Raw genomic sequence first — 21,810 nt, forward strand, 5'->3', positions numbered from 1 at the left:
ACTGGAGCTTCCCTCAACTATGGAGCAGGAAGTCGAGAGGACGTATCGCGCATTAGTCCTGAAGTCTACCCAAGATAAACCACATTCAATAATAATTAAATTCCTTCGGTACAGCACCAAGGCGGAGATTCTTCTTACCTGGGGTAAGAAGAATACACACACACACACACACATATATATATGTATATATAGGAGTACACAGAGAAATCTTTTCTGTGTAATGGATTTGTTCACTGACTTTTATGAATACTGCAATGGGGGCCCTCAACTCACAAGTAGGAGGAGTTATCCCCCACAGCTAGACATTTCCTCTAGCTCAACGCAGGGTCATCTACTAGAGACCTCAGCCTTGGAATAACACGTTCATTGCCATTTTTGTTATTACTTGCGTTTCTTGGTTCTTATTTGTTCAGGGAGTAGATCGATTAAGTTTTATTCTAATTTCAATGATACATTGACAGATAAATACAGATGGCTAAGGACAAGGTAAAATTAATTTCTTTTTATGTCAATGGGCTATTAAATCCAATCAAACGTAATAGAATTTTATTCAAAATGAAAAAAGAACAAGTCCATGTAGTATATTCACAGGAAACTCAGTTAAGTGATAATGAGCATAAAAAACTAAAGAGAATGGGCTTCACTAATTTGTTTTTCTCCTCATATAAATCAGGACATAGGAGAGGAGTTGCTATTCTTATCTCAAGTAAACTGAATTTTGAAAACAGTATTCAAAATGGGAGATAAAGAGGGCAGATATATTCTGGTAAGGGGGAATATAGATGGCAATTCAGTTACTCTATTGAATATATACGCACCCCCGGGATGTGATATTGGTTTCTTTCAGAAAATTACTGATATTATGGTAGCGGAAACAGAAGGTCTCCTGATATGTGGGGGAGACTTAAATTTACAATTACAACCAAATGTTGTAAGAGACTCTTCCAATAGAAAAACCTATGAAACAAAATCTTTACATAAGAAAGTTAATACACGTTTTGAGGATGTTGGTTTAATTGATATACGGAGGGACCTTTTCCCCGACAGAAGGGATTACACTCATTATTCTGCCCTCCATTCTGTATATACAAGAATAGACTATTTCATAACATTTGGAAAAGACAAAGACAAAATAAACACTTGTGGAATTGGGACAATAGATGTAAGTTACCATGCCCCTATATATTTAGCTGTTGATTTTGACCTACAACCAAAGAATACTATTTGGAAACTAAATTCAAGTCTGCTCAATGATCCGTACTTTTAGGAACAAATTAAAAAAGAAATTGGTCTCTACTTAGAATTTAATGATAATGGAGAGGTTTCACCTCTCATTTTATGGGATACTCTGAAGGCGGTCTTAAGAGGGAAAATTATAGCGATATCTTCATATAAGAAAGAAATAAGGAATAAAACATTAGAGGAATTACAAAATAGGCTGAAGGAACTAGAGAAATACACAAATTGAATTTGGCACAGGATGCATTAGGGGAAATTAAAAGAATTAGGAATGAAATTAATAGTTTGGCTACGCAAGAAATCAGGAAAAATTTAATGTTTCTGAAACAGAGACATTATGAAAGTGGATCGAAATCTATGAAAATACTGGCATGGAAAATGAAAAAAAAAGCAGAAAATACAATTCATAGACTTAGGGACCCAAGAATGAAAATGATAAAAAATAAGCTAAGTGAAATTCAAGAAGCTTTTGAAGTGTTTTACAAAACTCTATATTCCAAAGTTCCAGGGGGAAGCATAACCCAAATTGACATCTTCTTGAATTCTCTAGAGTTACTCACTTTAAGTGAAGAACAAAATAGAACGATGACTGCTGACATAACTGAAGTTGAATTAAAAGCTGCAATTAGTAGGCTTAAATTAAGCAAGTCACCAGGATCAGATGGGTATATGGCAGAGTGGTACAAAGAATTTTAAAATGAGTTAATTCCTGTTTTACTCCCCACATTGAACTGGGCTCTAAAACAGGCACAAATGCCACCCAGTTGGAAGGAAGCAATAATCTCAGCTATACCGAAAGAAGGCAAGGATAAAATGGAATGCGGGTCATTTAGACCAATATCCATTCTTAATGTAGATTATAGATTACTTACTTCCATCATGGCCAAACGATTAGAGGAGTTTCTACCCATACTGATACGTAACAATCAGACAGGTTTTATACAACAATGCCAGACACAAGACAATATATGAAGGACACTTCATATTATGGATCATATACAAAAAAATAAAATCGAAGCAATAGTGATAAGTGTGGACTCTGAAAAAGCATTTGATTCGGTTAATTGGAATTTTCTTTACAGAGTTTTACATAGATTTGGTTTCCAAGACACAATTATTAAAACTATACAGACACTTTATGACAATCCTACTGCTAGGATTAAAATCAATGGATATTTATGAAATAGTGTTACCCTAGAAAGGGGCACGAGACAGGGTTGTGCATGGCCACTGCAACTCTTCACATTATATCTGGAACCATTAGCTCAATACATCAGACAAAATGAAGATATCAGGGGAATTATTATTAAAGGGACAGAGCATAAATTGGCTTGTTATGCAGATGACATTTTGATCTATCTAGGGCAACCAACATACTCTTTACCTAAATTGATGCAATCCTTTGAACAATATGGTCAATTATCAGGATACAAGATCAACATAGATAAAACCCAATTACTTTCATATTACTATAGCCTATCAAGAGAAATTGAAAGTAGATACCCTTGGGCATGGCACACTGAGTCTTTCAAATATCTGGGCATCATTATGCCAAAAGATTTGGCAAAATTATCAGCATGTAATTATTAGCCTTTATATAAAAAAATTAAGGAAGATGTGGCAAGATGGAACCTGATCCCTTTTTTTCAGTCTCAGTTCAAGGATTGAGTCTATTAAAATGAACATACTGTCCAGACTATTAAATCTCTTTCAGACCCTACCAATAGATATTAATCAAAATCAATTCAATGAATGGAACAAGATGTTATCAAGGTATATTTGGCAGGGTAAAAGGCCTAGAGTTCATCTCAAAACTTTGCAATTAGCAGAAGAAAAGGTGGGTGGGGCCTACCTTCTCTTAGAGATTATTATTTTGCAGCTCAGTTGAGAGCTGTGATATGTTGGTGCAACCCATCATATGACGCTCAATGGAGAAACATTGAGGAGCGGGTACTTCCCATCCCCAAACAAGCAATTTTGGCTGATAACAACCTGCAAAGGTACATAAATACTATTGATAACCCATGGGTGAAATTGACTCTTAAAATATGGAAAACTACTATAAAAGAATATAATCTGTAGGGAGATATTGCAATTATTAAATGGTGTGCATATGACTCGGATTTTACACCAAATAAATTGGATGCTAGATTTAAGGACTGGACAGCAAAGGAATAACAGTTCTTTGCAACATAATGAAAGAAGGAACACTGTTCAGTTTTGAAATGTTTAAAGAGAAACACTTATTAGAAAAACAAGATTTTTATCGGTATTTACAGATGTGACAATATGTTAATAAGATGCTTAAAAATGTAACCAAGGCAAGTACATGCTTGATAGAGCTATTTAGAAAAGCATATAATTCAGATAATGGTAGTAGAATCATTTCAAGCATATATAAGGGGTTGTCAAATCTTAAAACACATTCAACTTCATACTTTAAAACAAAATGGGAGAAGGAAGGAGGGATAATTATATCTGAGGAAGAATGGACAACAATATGGAGGTATCAATGGAAGTGTACCAGTTCACAGAAATGGAGGGAGTTTGGATGGAAAAACTTGATAAGATATTTTATTACAGCCTCTCAGAAATCCCATTATGATAGTAACCTCCCTGTTTGCTGGAGAAATTGTGGAAATCAAAATGCATATCATTATCATATTTTTTGGACTGCCCTGTTATCAAAAACTATTGGAGAGGGATACACAATGCCCTACAAGACATCTTTAAATGTGAAATACCCTTAGAGAGTAAGACCATATATTTTGGATATATACCTCAAGAATGGTTGAAAAGAGATAAATATTTAATGAATATTTATTTATGGTAAAAAGACTCTTACTAGGAAATGGTTATCATGGATGGAAATTACAATGGACATTTACAAAATGGTGAAGATAACAGCATCTGTTAATTAAGCTGGAACAATTTGATTCATACTGGGAAAAATGGTTTAACTACATAATGCCTCATAGGCCTGATTTTATTCTCACAAATCAATGAATATGTTGTAAAAAAAAAATCACTTGCTACTAGTACATAGTTCTTTCATTTTGCTTGTTTTTTTCTTTCCACTCTTTTCTATAAGTGTATACCTCAGATAAATACTTTGTGGAGATTTGTGATATATATGATTATATGATATATATGTACAATGTCTGAAATGCATCTTATGGAAATGTTTGTTTGATGATGAACTTCAATAAAAAAAATTACAAAAAAAAAGGAAGCAAGGATCAGATGAGTCTATTGAGGAACATAGAGAAGCAAGAAAGGAGCTTAAGAAGGGACTGAGGAGAGCAAGAAGGGGGCATGAGAAGGCCTTGGTGAGTAGGGTAAAGGAAAACCCCAAGGCATTCTTCAATTATGTGAAGAACAAAAGGTTGACAGGAGTGAAGATAGGACCAAATAGAGATAAAGGTGGGAAGATGTGCCTGGAGGCTATGGAAGTGAGTGAAGTCCTCAATGAATACTTCTCTTCATCTGCAACCCTCCAATCCTCTGGAACCTCTCCCATCCCCATTGATGATGTAAAGATCATCGCCAGAGGCTCAGCAATCTCCTCCCTTGCCTCCCACTGTAGCCTGGGGGTAAATCTTGTCCGGTCACGGTGACTTATCCAACTTGATGCTTTCCAAAAGCTCCAGCACATCCTTCCTTAAAATTTATATGCTCAAGCTTTTCAGTCCACTGTAAGTCATCCCTATAATCGCCAAGATCCTTTTTTGTAGTGAATACTGAAGCAAAGTACCCATTAAGTACCTCTGCTATCTCCTCTGGTTCCATACACACTTTTCCATTGTCACACTTGATTGGTCCTGTTCTCTCACATCTTATCCTCTTGCTCTTCGCATAACTGTAGAATGCCTTGGGATTTTCCTTAATCCTGTCCAACAAGGCCTTCTCATGGCCCCTTCTGGCTCTCCTAATTTCATTCTTAACCTCCTTCCTGCTAGCCTTATAATCTTATGATCTCTATCATTACCTATCGTTTTTTGAACCTTTCGTAAGCTCTTCTTTTCTTCTTGACTAGATTTACAACAGCTTTTGTACACCCCAGTTCCTTTACCTTACCATCCTTTCCCTGTCTCATTGGAACTCCATACATATATCCCCTGAACATTTGCCACCTATGCTGAACTCCACGCAAATATCCCCTGAACATTTGCGACATCCCGGAGAACATCTGTAACCTCATATTTCCCCTTACGTCAATTAAATGCTTTCCTAACTAGTCTGTTCCTATCCCTCTCCAATGCTATGGTAAAGGAGATAGAATTGTGATCACTATCTCCAAAATGCACTCCCACTGAGAGATCTGACACCTGACCGGGTTCATTTCTGAATACCAGATCAAGTACAGCCTCTCCTCTTATAGGCTTATCTACATATTGTGTAAGGAAACCTTCCTGAACACACCTAACAAACTCCACCCCATCTAAACCCCTTGCTCTAGGGAGATGCCAATCGATATTTGGGAAATTAAAATCTTCCACCATGACAACTCTGTTACTATTACACCTTTCCAGGATCTGTCTCCCTATCTGCTCCTCGAAATCCCTGTTACTATCGGGTGGTCTGTAAAAAACACCCAGTAGAATTATTGACCCCTTCCTGTTCCTAACTTCCACCCACAGAGACTCCGTAGACAATCCCTCCATGACTTCCTCCTTTTCTGTAGCTGTGCCTCTATCTCTGATCAGCAGTACCACACCCCCACCTCTTTTGCCTCCCTCTCTGTCCTTTCTGAAACATCTAAAACCTGGCCCTCAGAGTAACCATTCCTGTCCCTGAGCCATCCAAGTCTCTATAATGGCCACCACATCATAGCTCCAAGTGCTGATCCACGCTCTGAGCACATCCACTTTGTCCATAATACTCCTTTCATTAAAATAGTCACATCTCAAACCATCGGTCTGAGCACGTTCCTTCCTTATCACCTGCCTATCCCCCCTCTTGAGAGTGAGCAAAAGTGGTTCTGGTAGAACATTATAATGGGCAAACTGATCATGAATAGAAATTACTGAAATAATTTTTGATTTTGATTCTATCATTTAATAATGAAAGGAAAGTGGTGTTACCTTTAAGTTTTTCAAAATAGTGGGATACTCTGATATGGATGATTAAAAATCAAATTATTGTTCAGGCCCAAATAGTTAAATAGTCCTTCTACTGTCTGTTAAAACAACAACCCTGCAGTTACTTTACGGGATTAGTTCCAATAGGAGATTAAACAATTCATGAAATGAAGAGATAGTAAACTCTCAATTAGAGTTCTATAATTCTTGAAACAAAAATATCAAGTTATTGGTTAAGAACACTGAACAATAATTGTTTGCACATATGGCAAATATTGATTTCACTCTCAATTCCGTTTTACTGAATTTGAGAGCTTGAATGGATTGTCTGGTCTTGGGTTGAGTGTTACATAATGAGCCATTCATCTAATTCAGTGTCAGTTAATCTCTATTTGATTCTTTTGAGCAATCAGACAATCCTTTATAAATTCAATTAACATTTTATGAAGGAAACCACCACCATCGAGATAAATTACAAATATCATTTTGATTGAATCACGCAACATGCAAATCAAAATGTGTATCTTCAATTCAGTATACAGTCGGCCCTCCTTTTTCGTGAGGGATTGGTACCGGGACCTCTTGCGGATACCAAAAAACACGGATGCTCGAGTCCCTTATTCAACCTGTCTCAATGCCGTGGACCTTACGTCCCAGTGGAAACCCAGACCTTATTTAACCTGTCTCAGTGCGGTGGACATTAGGACCTGGTGGCGGAGCTCTGAATCCGCAGTGTTTCTGTTCACGAAAATAATCACGATCACGGTTGAAAATAAAGTGGAAATAATAAAGCGATCGGAAAAAGGTGAAACGTCATTGGTCATTGGAAAAGCGTTAAGCTACGTCGGTCAATGATCAGAACAATTTTAAAGAATAAAGTGAGAAAGGCCCTGCCCCGATGATAGCTACAATTATTACTAAGCAATGCAATGGTTTAATTATTGGGTTTTGGGGTTCTGAGTTTTTGATCCTCCACATCAAACCGGCACGGATGGAGAGCGCACTCAAAAGCGGTCTGTCACTGGCTCCCGAGCCTGGCGCTGAAACATACGTTCTTAAGTGTTTTATATGCATAGAAAGGTAAAATATATACTGTATACTAAGAAAAACATTTGACTAACTGGCGCTAAATAATACTGGATGTACCTGTTCCAACTTACTTAGTAAGAGAATTTCCGATTTTTTTCGATCCTGATCCACGATAACCCATGCACATCCTCCTGTATACTTTAAATCATCTCTAGATTACTTGTAATACCTAATACAATGTAAATGCTATGTAAAATAGGTGTTATACTGCATTGCTTAGGGAATAATAACAAGAAAAAAAGTCTGCACTTGCTCAAACAACAACTGCTGGAAGAGCACTTCCATGTTTTCTCGATTCACGGCTGGTTGAATTTGCGGATAAGAAGGGACGACTGTAATTTGATTTTTAAAAATGAATTTAATTACCTCTTTTTAGCAAGATAGCTGATGTACTGTGTAATACACAGAAAAATGCCTTTTTACCCTTTACAGAAACAGTATATGCTCACAGTAAGAATTGTTCAATATTCCTATGTATATAGAATTACTAAAAATGTTGCAGACGTTGGAAATTGGAAATAAAATAATGGAGATTCTAAGCAGGTCAGACAGCTGCAATGGAGCTCGAAATAGAGTCCAATCACTCTTCTGATTTAAAACTGTCCACCTGAAAAAGTAACTTGGTTTGTCTCAACCCACCGATGCTGAATGACTGCTGGGTATTCCTCACTTTCCGTTTTGTTTCAGATTTTCAGAAACTGCTGTGTTCTGCAGCTCATAAACCCAGTGCTCATTTTATTAGGTACATCCATACACCTGCTTGTTAATGCAAATATATAATCAGCCAATCATGTGGCAGCAACTCAATGCATAAAAGCATGCAGACATGGTCTAGAGGTTCAGCTGTTGTTCAGACCAAAGATCAAATTGGGGAAGAAATGTGATCCAAGTGACTTTGTCCATGGAATGATTGTTGTGGCCAGACAGGATGGTTTGAGTATCTCAGCAACTGCTGATCTCCTGGGATTTTTACCCATAACAGTCTCTACAATTTATAACAAATAATGCAAAAAAAAATTTAAAAATCAGTGAGCGGCAGTTCTATGGATGAAAACTCACATTATCATGTGTTACCAACAGTGAGGAGCAGAGAAGGTGCTGGGAACTGAAAGCATATCAATCTTTGAAGTTGATGGGCTACAACAGCAGAAGACCATGAACAGGAAGTGCCAACTAAGTGAAGATCTGTCATGTTCGGTTTTCTTTCCCTAACTATCCTCATTCATCTATTAACTGAAGACTTTTAAGCAGCTTATCTATCTGTCAGCTTAGCTGTCCCCACTCCTTCTCTTCTGCAACTTTAAACACAGTCATATTTTCTCTCTTCCTGTCCTGATCTGAAATATTAACCATGCTTCTCCCTCTACAGGTGCTGACCAACATGTTGATTGTTCTTATCATCGCACAATGTTTCTTCAGTAAACTCAAATGCAATAGAAGGAGACTGTTAATCATTGTATCACTTTAAATATAAGAGAAGTCAAAGACAGCAGAAAAACAACAGAGAGGCATGTAATATTGCACACATTTGTGGGAAGTTAGAGGACCATGAAGTTGTTAAAAACCAACAGAAAGCAACTAAAAAAGCAATAAGATGAGAAAAGATGAAATATGAAGGTAAGTTAACAATAATATAAATGGGGATACAATATGTTTTTTTGATAAATAAAGAGTAAAAGAGAGGTGAGAGTGGATGTTGGACTGCTAGAAAATGATACTGGAGAGGTAGTAATGGGAGACAAAGAAATTGTGGAAGAACTTAAGTTCGATTGTCTTCACTGTGGAAGACAATAGCAGTATGCCAATAATTTGAGAGTGTCAGGGCAGAAGAGAGTTTAATTGATATTACTAAGGAGAATATATTTGGGAAGTTGAAATGTCTGACAGTAGAGAAATCACATGGACTAGATGCACTACATCCCAGGGTACTGAATGAGGTAGCTGAAGAGATTGTGGAGGCACATTAGGAGAATGGGCAAAGAAGTGGCAGATGGAATATCATGTAGGGAAGTATATGGTCATGCACTTTGTCAGAAGGAATAAAAATGTGGACAATTTTCTAACTAGGGAGAAAATTCAGAAATCAGAGGTGCAAAGGGACTTGGGAGACCTCATTCAGGACTCTCTAGAGTTTTACTTGCATGCTTGAGTTGGTGGTAAGAAAGGCAAATGCAATCTTATTTAGTAAATTTGCAAATCCTTTCTTCTAAACAATTACCTCTTCCCTGCACCAGACTACCAAATATTATATTTGAAGATGATTTCAATTTTGATGACCCTCACTGTAGAAAGCAATGAAACATAACATTACTGTCATATCCACCTTCCAAACTTACATAAATGGTATAATCCCTGTGTTGGCCATGGCATATGATAAGCCCAAGAGCCCACTGCCCATGATGGCATTGCTCAGGTTAAAGATGGACATTTTCATGGAGGTAGATCCAGACTGCTGAATAAAACAGAGATATAATGTTACTTTGACAATCAAGCATAACAGATAGTTGGAATTATTTTATGTCTAGCTAAATTATGTCATTTTGCGTACAAGGCTTATGAGTGAGTCATTGAACACTACAGCTCAAAAACAGGCCTGTCATCCCAACTAGACCATTGCAAACTATTAATCTGCCTGGCCCCATTGACCTGAATTTGGAGCAGGTTCTCATCCAAATGTCTTTTGAATGTTGAAATTGAACCCGCTTCCACCACTTCCACTGGCAGCTCATTCCAACTTCTCACCACCAACTGAGGGAAGAAGTTCCCCCTTAGGTTCCCCTTAAACTTTTCATCTGTCACCCTTAACCTATGACCTCTAGTTCTAGTCTCACCTGACCTCAGTGGAAAAAGCCTGCTTGCATTTACCCAATCTATACCCGTCAAAATTTTGTATACTTCTATCAAACTCTTCCCCTGGTGATCATCAGAAATTTAAATAGCTAAACACTTAATATAACAGAACTAAATAATGTTAAAGAGATAGGTTACATTCTTAATCTACCTTCCCTTATGGGATTCAGAGTTATCTCTCCCATGGGTAAGTTTTGGCTCCCTCCAGCCCAGGATTGTGTAGAAAACATCTTCCTCCCCAATCAGATACACAGGCTCCTTCATTGCCTTGACCACTCACAGATCCTCCCTTCCCTCCATTATGCAATTCCAAGACTGTGTAGAGAGCCTCCCACTCTACTAGTGTGAAAGATTTCTCTATTCCTTCCTACTATACACAAAGCATCCTGGACTTTTAAACCTGTACAGAGCTTGTTTGTAGTTCAATTCTGCCCTGTTATAGTCTCCCACTAACTACCGTTTGCTATGGCCTCTCATCCATGACCGTCTGTCAATCTGACCAAATGTAGACTGGGATGTTTTTATTTAACTGATGCCTTCCAGTTATGATCAGTAGAGGAGTCCTGGTGTGAGGGACTGTTAACACAATAGATTTGGCAGATGCTGGAAATCCAGACTTAACACACAAAAAACAATAAAGGAGCTCAGCAGGTCAGGCAGCATCTTTGGAGAGGATGAAACAGTCAACATTTCCGGCTGAGACCATTCATCAGGATATTTTTGTGAAGTCCAAATGAACATAACATCTAAAACTATGACAAACTTCTATAGATGTGTGATGGAATTTATATTGATTGGCAGCATCATGGCCTGGTATGGAAACACTAATGCCCTTGAATGGAAATTGCTACAAAAAGTAGTGGATACAGCCCAGTCCATCACGAGGAAAGCCCTCCCCACCAATGAGCACATCTATATGGAGAGCTGTCGCAGGAAAGCAGCATCCATCATCAAGGCCGCACACTGGCGAAGTCATGCTCTCTTCTCAATGTTGCCATCAGGAAGAAGATGCAGGAGCCTCAGAATACACATCACCAAGTCCAGGAACAGTTATACCCCTCAACTATCAGGCTCTTGAACTAGAAGGGATAACTTCACTCACCCTATCACTGTACTGTTCCCACAATCTATGGACTCACTTTCATCTCATGTTCTCCATATTTATTGCTTATTTATTATTATTATTTGTTCTTTTTCTATTTGCAGAGTTTGTTGCCTTTTGCATACTGGTATCTGCCCTGCTGGTATGTTCTTTCACTGATTCAATTGTGGTTATTGGATTTGTTGAGTGTGCCCGCAAGAAAACAAATCTCAGGGTTGTAAATGGCGACAATATGTACTTTGATAATAAATAACTTTGAAAGAAGTTGTTTTGGGTGTCTGGATTCCCATCAAGTGTTTGATTATTCTGAGGTATCCTGACAATTGAGCTGTGCTCTGGTTATTAATGTATTATTTTATGGAACCATTTGTCTACACCTTAAAATTGAAATAAACTGAGTAACTATAATTATTGAAACTATATTTAATCATCTTCTACTACCTTCTTGCATCAAGAGTATAAAGCCTTGGGGTATTCTGAGCACAGAAAGATTCTTCCAGGCAATTCACTCACCAGGCCTCCTCCCAATGGTTAACTTGTGCTGAGCAAAGATTTCTTAACACCTACAGTTCATTCACCGTCACAACTAGTGGGTTCATCTCCTACTCCCCTACCCCAACCTTACTTATTTCTGGGCCATATAATCACACATATCAACAGTTTTCTAACCAATATTTGCATCTTATCTCTTCTTTCAAAGGTTCTATATACATTCTGATAGTCGACATCATTAAACTAGCAACAACTTACTTCCCCCTCGTTTGGAAGGGAACTTGTGCTTTCAGCAGTATCATTATGAATTCTTTTTCTGCAAAACAATAATGTAAGAATTATTTAAAACTATTTTATAAATTTATTTGAATTATTCTTTGCTTTATTTCACATCTTTAAAAATGAATATCTGTTATATTTAAATGACAAATAAGAAATAAGTAATATTATTTACTTGAAAATTGTCAATTCTCATAAACATATTTATATGACCAATCAATGTAAATATTCTTTATCACTAAGGTAAAACTGTCTTTGAAATAGTGTAAAGCATCTTTCAACTTGTAGACCTTTTTCTAATCCTCTTAACATCAATTAAACTATTGGGCCTATTGTGCTCCAGTTCCCTCACTATTCTTCATGTGGAAGAAGTCCCAAGTAGTTAACACAACTGAGGCTTCCACCCTTATCAGCTCTGACACCTGCCTGATGATGGTCAAAACAACTGAAATCAATTTGAATATTTTATTATGAAAGAAAAAAATAAAAAACAGAAAGATATAAATCATTGTAAACTACCAAAAAGACCAGAAGACATAGCAACATAATTAAGTCATCCAGCCCACCCTTCATCAAAGTCACAAATATACTGTGGCAAGCATTTGGTCCATAACGACAGATGAGGAAGCTCGTTAAACTCAACGACCATTTGATTATGGTAGACACAAAACAGACTTAGCACCATGACCTGGAGAGTGAACCCAACCAGTCTAATACAGACAGGGGAGGTGACCATCATACACCCTGGTTACAGTCAGGATGATCCAAAAATACACAAGTGAATAATTGCATAACCCAAGCTAAAATGTAACAATAAATGAACTAGAACTTCCCACCATTATCCCACAAAAGCATTTTAACACAAGAACAATAAACAGTGCTGGTTATTATAAATGTAGGAGCGGGGCTGTCAACCACGGCCATCCCAGAGCGTCACACTTCCCCACCCGAGGGGTCAGCCATCTCTGGCAACTCCAGTGTCCATAGCAAAGTCCAAAAGTCCCAATGGGTGTGGATGCTGCTGCCCACTCCAGGGAAGGCCCAGTTTGCATGAGGTAGGTCACCCGGAGTGCCACTACCTTCCTTCAGCCTCGCTGGGTTAGTGGTGGCCAAGGGCCAACGCAGTACCAACAGGTCCAGTACAGCACGACTGCCTTCCTCTGCTCAGGCAATCACACCCAATATACCACATCAGAGATGTGGTCGAGCACCTCTTCCAGTGGCTACCCATCTTGGGGGATAGTCCCCTCTTCCAGGAGGGGCAGTAGACCCATACTGGGGCCACCACCATGTACTGCTGCATTAGCATGCTAGACTGGCAGCCTGGACCCTTCTGGGATGTGCTGGAAGTCTTGGGTGGCACTGCCTGCTCAGCATTTCCCGATGGCTGCACTGAGCTGTGGCGGGGCATTCCTGGGCCAAATGACCTTCCTGTACTGGTAGCAGAGGTCATTTCATAGCCCACGGCGGGGTCGGGCCTGTCTCATGGGCTCCTCCTCGTCAGTTTCCTCTTCACCCTTAGTGACACAAGCCTGGGCCCATGGCATGCGGGGCAACGCTGGAACAACTTAGGGGCTCAAGTTGCTTCTGCCCTCTCTGCCTCAGCCAGCGCCTTGGCCAGCGATGATGGTGACATCAGGCAAACATACTGCCGAAGGCACTCCAGCATCAGCAGCTTTACAAAAGCATGGATGGCAAGCTCTTCCTGGGCGACGGGAGGAAAGTGGGGGTAGCCATGCCGAGCACAGTGGCAGAAATCTGTTGCAAGTGCCCCCAAGCTTTCTCCCAAATGATGCCATCTTCCCTCATTGCTTCTGCCAATGGCCTCACTCAAAATGCCACTCCAGTGTCACTACGAGGGCCCTGTAGTCACACTTCTCCATCGGCGTTAGGTCTACAGGGCATTTCCCTCCAGTGCCAGGTCAAAGTGCACTGCTGTCTCGGTGGGACACATTGTGCCATGTGGCAAGTTTGACCTGCGCCAGATAAGGCTTCAGGCAGCTGGTATTATTATATCTGGGGAGCTTCAGGGTGGACCCTGAGGTGCAAGTCATTGAGGCCCTTTGATCTTCCTGTTGCTTGAGTGGTGTCTGCCATGGTGCCCATCCTCCCATGGCTACAGCGTCTTGGGTTCTCCGGTGTGGGTCACTACAGAGGCAATTGATGCGCTCCGCTCTGCCCCCTGGGTTTGGGAACCCAGGTATGCTCGCTCAGTCGGGGCTCCCTGGGAAGGCACAATGTTCAGTTCCCAGGTCCTCCCTCCAAATCTCATCTTCATGAGCCCTGCCTGTAAGTGTGAGGGAGGCATACTGCTCGGTCCCTCGTCTTATTCCTGGGTCTTAAGGCACTCTATCCGACGTTGTAGCTCTTCAGTCTCATTGTCGATCTCCCATCCCACTCCTGACACCAATGTGGCGAGCATTTGGTCCATAATAACAGACAAAGAAGCTCTTTAACTCAACAACTGTTTTACTGTAATAGACACAAAACAGACCAGGCACCCTGACCCACAGAGTGAACTCAACCAGTCTCACACCGACGGGGGAGGTGACAATCACACATCCCAGTTACAGTCAGGGTGACCCACAAATACGCAAGCAAATAACTGTACAACCCAAGCCAAAATGCAACAATAAATGAACTGGAAATTCCCACCATAATCCCACAAAATCATTTTAACACAAGAATCAATAAACAGTACTGGTTATTAGAAATGCAGGGATGTCCCACCCCAGAGCATCACAGTACAATTAAATCAAAACATCTTTTAAATGAAGGATGGAGGTGCTAGCAATCACTGGCATAAAACCAAGAGAGCAGATGCAAATCAAGTCTGCCATCTCCACCTTGTAAGTTATGGAATACCTTGAGTTCTCTCGTGGAGTGAAAGGATTGATGTGACCTTTAATGCACTTCATAATACTAAGGTGCAGTGAATTGTTGTGTACCTCCAGAGGTCAGCTTTCTCAGACTCCTCTGCAACATACAGTGGGTGACAACGATTTGGCTGGAGTATATGTAGCTCTGTAAACAATACCATCTCCCCAAGACTCACATTTCACTCTAATGTATTCTTCCACAGGACAAGTCTCCCATTCTCCTTTACACTAGTGGTAATTTACAGTGGCCAATTAACCTATCACACAGTGCAGCACCCAGGTGAAACCCACATATTGACAAGATGGTACAGAAGCTGCACTGCAGCAGACTCTACATGGCTCTACATGGGTAGTTCAAACTGGTATCAACCTAACCACCATCAAAAACATATCCAGAAGGGTGTTGGAAAAAGCCAGCAATATCATGACTTGCCCCAAGCAGTAAGGCTGATCAACAGCTCCACTGACTAACCCATCCCACCACATCCCCAACCGCCACCTCTTTATCATTGCCTGTCAGTTACCTTACGTACAGACACTCCTGTGCCTAGCATCACTTTACGTACATACTGTATGTAATCCTTACATACAATCAATCGGTATAGAAGCTATCTTAGGTATTTTTATTTATTGTGTTTTTTTCCACCATTGTGTTCTTTATTGTATTGTACATTTTCGGGCTGCATTGAATCCTGAGTAACAATTATTTTAGAAACATAGAAACATAGAAAACCTACAGCACAATACAGGCCCTTCAGCCCACAATGCCGTGCCAAACGTACTTACTTTAGAAATTACATAGGATTACCCATAGCTCTCTATTTTTCTAAGCTCCATGTACCTATTGAGGAGTCTCTTAAAAGACTCTATCGTATCCGCCTCCACTACTGTTGCCAGCAGACCATTCCAGGTACTCACCATTCTCTGCGTAAAAAAAACTCACTCCTGACATCTCCTCTGTACCTACTTCCAAGCACCTTAAAACTGTGCCCTCTCATGTTAGCCATTTCAGCCCTGGGAAAAAGCCTCTGACTATCCACACAATCAAGGCCTCTCATCATCCTCTATCAGATCACCTCTCATTCTCCTTCGCTCCAAGGAGAAAAGGTCGAGTTCACTCAACCTATTCTCATAAGGAATGCTCCCCAATCCAGGCAACATCCTTGTAAATCTCCTCTGTACCCCTTTTTATGGCTTCCACATCCTTCCTGTAGTGAGGGAACCAGAACTGAGCACAGTACTCCAAGTGGGGTCTGATCAGGGTCCTATGTAGCTGCAACATTACCTCTCTGCTCTTAAACTCAATCCCACAGTTGATGAAGGACAATGAACCGTACGCCTTCTTAACCACAGAGTCAACTGCACATCAGCTTTGAGTGTCCTATAGACTCAGACCCCAAGATCCCTCTGATCCTCTACATTGCCAAGTCTTACCACTAATACTGTATTCTGCCATCATATTTGACCTACCAAAATGAACCACCTCACAATTATCTGGGTTGAACTCCATCTGCCACTTCTCAGCCCAATTTTTGCCTCCTTTCAATGTCCCACTGTAAGCTTTGACAGCCCTCCACACTATCCACAACATCCCCAATCGTTGTGTCATCAGCAAATTTACTAACCCATCCCTTCACTTCCTCATCCTTGTCATTTATAAAAATCACAGCGAGATTTTGATCTTGAAATCTTTAAGTCTTTCAATTTTGATACAATTAGTCTATGTAACCTTATTTTTGTTATGTTTATTCATTGTCTTCTTAATGCTTATTGCTTTTTTATGCTGCATCGTGTCTGGAGTAGCAATTTTCTTTTACAATTGTGTAAGAAAGATTGACAATAAACAAACTTAAATCTTGAATATGAGCTCTCCACAGACTGGAGCAGACGTCAGAATCGAACCTCAGTTGCTGGAGATGTGAGTCGGCAGGAGCAGTGGCACTAACTGTTGCACCACTCTGCCATTTTAATGCATCCAGTGCAGCTAGCAGCCAGCTCCCAATAGAAAGATCAGCTACAGAATGTAGATGTGCATTCTGACCCAATGTGTTTGACAGGGGTGGTACTTAACATGAATAATCTCCAGATCTTGTAACAAAGCCATTCCATTAAATTTTACAATTTGTAAACCTCATTTTCCTGAAAATCAAACCTGGATTTCTATGTTTCTGGGAATCCAAAATATTCCTTACAAAGTATTAATTGATACTGAGTTTTAATTTAAGTTCATCAGGATAAAGCTCTAATGATACTCTAAAATGTGGACATTTTGGAATTGCTATTTTCTACGTACAATACCTTTTCACTCCATCTTCTAAAGTGTCTAATTCAACTGCATTACATTTGGTGCTGGCCTTATGTTCCAAACTTGCCATTCCAGTTCAGTGATTGACAGGAGTATTCAGAAAAATTCTTCAATGATGTGTCAGATGTTAGTTTATCTATAAGAAACCAAAAGACTAGGTTTAATCATTGAAAACAGAAATGAAACACTTAGAAGAGAAAGACTGTTAAAACGTCTGCTTGGTCATACTGACTTTGGCCTCTGAGTAACTTGCTTGTATAATTTCACCTAGGAAAACAGGCATTCTAAAGTATAAAATTATTCGTTAACACTGTACCAAGATTTCTGGCCATGCAACATAATGAAGGTTCTTTGAAGCACAGAATTATTTTGGTGTGAGATGCAGTTCATATGATTTTCTGGTTTCAAGACTATTTTCCTTCATTCCTTTTTTCTGATGGCATTTGAAAAAACAAGTGATCGAAGCATTAAGGGCAGAGACTGCAACAAAGGGCATATGTACAAAATTAAGGGGGCAAAGTTTAGGGGAGACATCAGGGATAAGTTTTTTACACAGAGGGTTGTGAGTGCCTGGAATGACTTGCCAGGGATGGTGGTGGAAGCTAAAACATTAGGGGTATTTAAGAGCCTCTTGGACAGGCACATGGATGAAAGAAAAATGGAAGGTTATGGGGTAGTGTGGGTTTAGTACTTTTTTTAAGGATTATATGGGTCGGCACAACATGGAGGGCTGAAGGGTCTGTACTGTGCTGTAGTGTTCTATGGTTCTATGGTAAAGTAAATTGGTTTTTAGATTTTGATTATGAAATAGAGATGGAAAAGTGAATTCAGCAAAAGCAGCCAACAATGACTGATCTTTCATACCAGCAGCAATAGATCACAAATGGAGTCTGGTTTCGATATTAAAACCACTACCTTTATTAGTGTGCTGCCTTTATGGCAGTTATTTAGTTTATAATATTTTCGCGTAGTAATTTGTTAGCATTTTTTTAGTTAAAGTTAGGATTGTTTAAATCAATTGATTTGTCTGTAATACATCGCGGCTGCGACGACGTCACATCCGGGTTCGCCGCGTCTTGTGGGAAATTACCGGTTTGAAATTCACGCAAGGGTGGGGGTCACTCACATGTGCCACCATAACGCTGACTAGGGTCTCTCTATGCACCAAAGACACAGTGAAAGCAACGCTGTAAGTCATTAGATAATCGGTATTTTGAGTTAAAATGTTAACGCCGATTCTGTTAAAAGTAACGACGGTCGGTAAGGTTTACCTTTTCGTCAGTTAAAGAGTCGGGATAGTTTGTATTGAAGTGTATCTAAAGCAGCCAATGGAGCAGCTAGATTCTGACTGTATGCTGCACTTTAATGTAATGTAGTTATCGTAGTTTTACCTTTGCAAGTATTCACAATGTAAATGTGATATTTAGAAGGGAACAAACACTGTACCAATCTTGTATTGTTTTTCAACAGTTTTCACCATGCGTTAATGTGAAGAGTGAACAGTAAATGGTTAATCTTACTGCGGTCTCGTTTGCATTGATTCTGGTTTATCTCGACGTTTACCTCGGCGTTACTTCACACCCGAGCGAGAACATTACAGTGAAAAAGCGGCATTATCAGGTGTTTAAAGTGCAGCCATGTCAACCCGATCCAGCATCAAGTCGTTGTCAAAGTCGTCGTCATCCTGCGACAGGGGCAGTAGGGCATCAAGTAAGGCCACCCAAGCAAGAGCGAAAGCAGAAGCCGCCAAGGTGCGAGCGCGCTTTGCCAAAGAAGAATTAGAAGTAAAGATGAAAGCGGCTGCCAGAGAAGCCGAAAACCAGAAGGAAAAGGCTGCCAGAGAAGCCGAAGCGGCTGCCAGAGAAGCCGAAAACCAGAAGGAAAAGGCTGCCAGAGAAGCCGAAAACCAGAAGGAAAAGGCTGCCAGAGAAGCCGAAGCGGCTGCCAGAGAAGCCGAAAACCAGAAGGAAGCGGCTGCCAGAGAAGCCGAAAACGAATTGGAAAGGAAAAGGGTAGAGGCACGGTTAGAAGCGCTGAAGCTAGAACGAGAAGCAGCAGCTGCCGAGGTGGAAGCAGAGTTAATAGAAGACGCCGAAGAAATGCATGATCCGAAGGACGGAAAATCTACCTCAGAAAAGATCGGATTGGAACGTACAAGGGACTATGTCCAATCTCAAATGGAATGGAAGACTCTTTCTTCCTCTCCTTACTTATTCGATAACGTCCCACTTCATGAGGAGTCTTGGAGAGGCCCGACGGCATCACGTCCATCCGAGGAAGATAATTTACCCTCGCAACTCCGCGATGAACCCAGGAATGCAAGGGCTCACGACAAGTACTTCTCGACACCGAACTTACCGGATTTGGGGAGAAGAGAGGCAAAGACTGAGTCCAGACCAGCAAATTCCATAACAGATGTACGCCCTCAGTCGTGTACCTGCAGACATGTTCCCTCAGCCCGCACGCCACTTGCAGACGAATCCGTAGCACGGTATTTCGCACGACGGGATCTCGTCACTTCAGGACTATACCAGTTCGACGATAAACCTGAAAATTACCGTGCATGGCACTCCACTTTCACCAACGCTATCGACGGAGTCCAGCTCAGAGCAACCCAGGAGTTGGATCTTATGGCAAAATGGCTGGGAAAAGAATCATGCGAACAGGTAAGACGCATGCGTTCAGTGTACATCAACAAACCCGAGCTAGCATTGAAGAAAGCATGGGAGAGACTTCAGGAGGGCTACGGAGCCCCCGAAATTATTGAGGCGGCGCTATGCCAACATTTGGGAAATTTTCCTAAGGTGTCAGCCAAGGAACACACCAAGCTAAGAGAATTCGGAGATTTACTCATGGAGATTCAAGGCACCAAAGAAGATGGCCACTCAGCTGGTCTAGTATACCTAGACACTCCAACCGGGATTAGACAACTCGTGGACAAACTTCCATTTGGGCTGCAGGACAGGTGGTTGTCCGTTGCCTCAGATTACAAGGAAGAACACGAAGGTCGATTTCCTCCCTTCGAGTATTTCACCAGGTTTGTGTGCAAGGAGGCGAAGAAGCGAAACGATCCTAGCCTCATAGGTCCAGGAAGCAGTACAATTTACACCAAGCCAGATAAATCCACTTCGAATAATTCCAACATTACTAAACCAGTCTCAGCGCTTAAGACTCAAGTCCTTACAACTAACAACGACCCTAGCAAGAATTGTCCATTGCATAACAAACCCCACCCTCTCAAAAGATGCAGAACGTTTAGGGAAAAACCCCTCGAAGAGAGGAAGGCCCTTCTCAAGGAGAAAGGAATATGTTTTAGATGCTGTTCCTCGACCTCTCACTGTGCGAGAGAGTGTACGATCGCCGTGAAGTGCCTGGAATGTGATAGCACTAATCACGACTGGGCCATGCATCCTGGCCCGTTACCGCAAACCGACGAAGCTCCTTCACCCCCACAACAGGACGGCGGGGAGGGAGAAGCTCACTCCAGGACACCTGTTGTCAGCTCGAGCTGTACGGAAGTTTGCGGTCAAGCTCAGGCAAGCCGTTCTTGTTCAAAGATCTGTCTCACTAAGGTGTACCCTAAGGGAGCCAAAGACAAGGCCACCAAAGCCTACGTAATTCTGGATGATCAGAGCAATCGCTCGCTAGCCCGTCCAGAGTTCTTTGACTTGTTCAACATCGAGAGCGAGCAGTTCCCATACTACCTTAGAACTTGCTCAGGCAACATGGAAACTTACGGAAGGAAGGCCGAAGGCTTCCAGATCGAGTCCCTGGATGGTAAAGTCGTCATCCGTCTCCCTCCGCTCTTAGAGTGCAATGAAATCTTGAACAACCGCACCGAGATCCCGACGCCAAGTGCGGTGCTACACCAGCCCCATCTCCACCACATTGCCAAACACATCCCAGAGCTGGATCCAGAAGCAGAAATACTCCTGCTATTAGGAAGAGATGTTCTCCAGGTGCACAAGGTTAGGCAGCAGGTCAATGGACCACACGACGCCCCCTTTGCGCAACGCCTGGATCTGGGCTGGGTGGTGATAGGAGAGGTGTGCCTCGGCGACGTACACAAACCAACAGTTAATACACTCAAGACCAATGTGCTAGAGAGTGGCCGCCATTCAATTTTTCAACCCTGCACAAGTTTCATGTGTATAAAGGAAGCACGACAAGGCTTTAACAAATGTAAAGTAACCGACAAGACGCTGGGTCAGTCAGTCTTCGCTCAAACTGAGCACGATAATAAACTCGCTCCATCAGCTCAAGACACCATTTTCTTAAAAATAATGGACACCGAGGTCTTCCAGGATGAAGCAAATAATTGGGTTGCCCCACTACCCTTCAGAGAACCACGCCAGTGCTTGCCAAACAACAAAGAGCAGGCGGTCAAGCGGTTCACATCCTTGCAAAAAACCCTGAAAAGGAAACCCGAGATGCAGCAACAATACGTAGCATTTATGGAGAAGATCTTCACTAATGGACATGCCGAAGTGGCAC

The 21,810-nt window shown here is 41.0% G+C and overlaps 1 protein-coding gene across 2 annotated transcripts in view; it reads right to left on the bottom strand.

Annotated features, from left to right (window-relative positions):
• LOC140734560 (sodium-coupled neutral amino acid symporter 1-like) overlaps positions 1–21,810 on the bottom strand; it is a 117,697-nt gene that overhangs the window by 75,650 nt on the left and 20,237 nt on the right. The window contains exons 1-4 of one of the 2 annotated variants that reach the window (XM_073058701.1): positions 18,837–18,915; positions 17,310–17,452; positions 12,112–12,169; positions 9,746–9,861 (exon numbers count right to left, since the gene is read on the bottom strand). In XM_073058701.1, coding sequence (XP_072914802.1) covers positions 9,746–9,861; positions 12,112–12,169; positions 17,310–17,386 — 251 coding nt within the window. In that variant the 5' untranslated portion in view covers positions 17,387–17,452; positions 18,837–18,915. Of the gene's footprint in view, positions 1–9,745; positions 9,862–12,111; positions 12,170–17,309; positions 17,453–18,836; positions 18,916–21,810 lie in introns of those variants that run through there. The other variant, XM_073058700.1, reaches the window with a different exon arrangement.

The sequence above is a fragment of the Hemitrygon akajei genome, chromosome 10, assembly GCF_048418815.1.
Source record: "Hemitrygon akajei chromosome 10, sHemAka1.3, whole genome shotgun sequence".
In the NCBI taxonomy this organism is placed as follows: Eukaryota; Metazoa; Chordata; class Chondrichthyes; order Myliobatiformes; family Dasyatidae; genus Hemitrygon; species Hemitrygon akajei.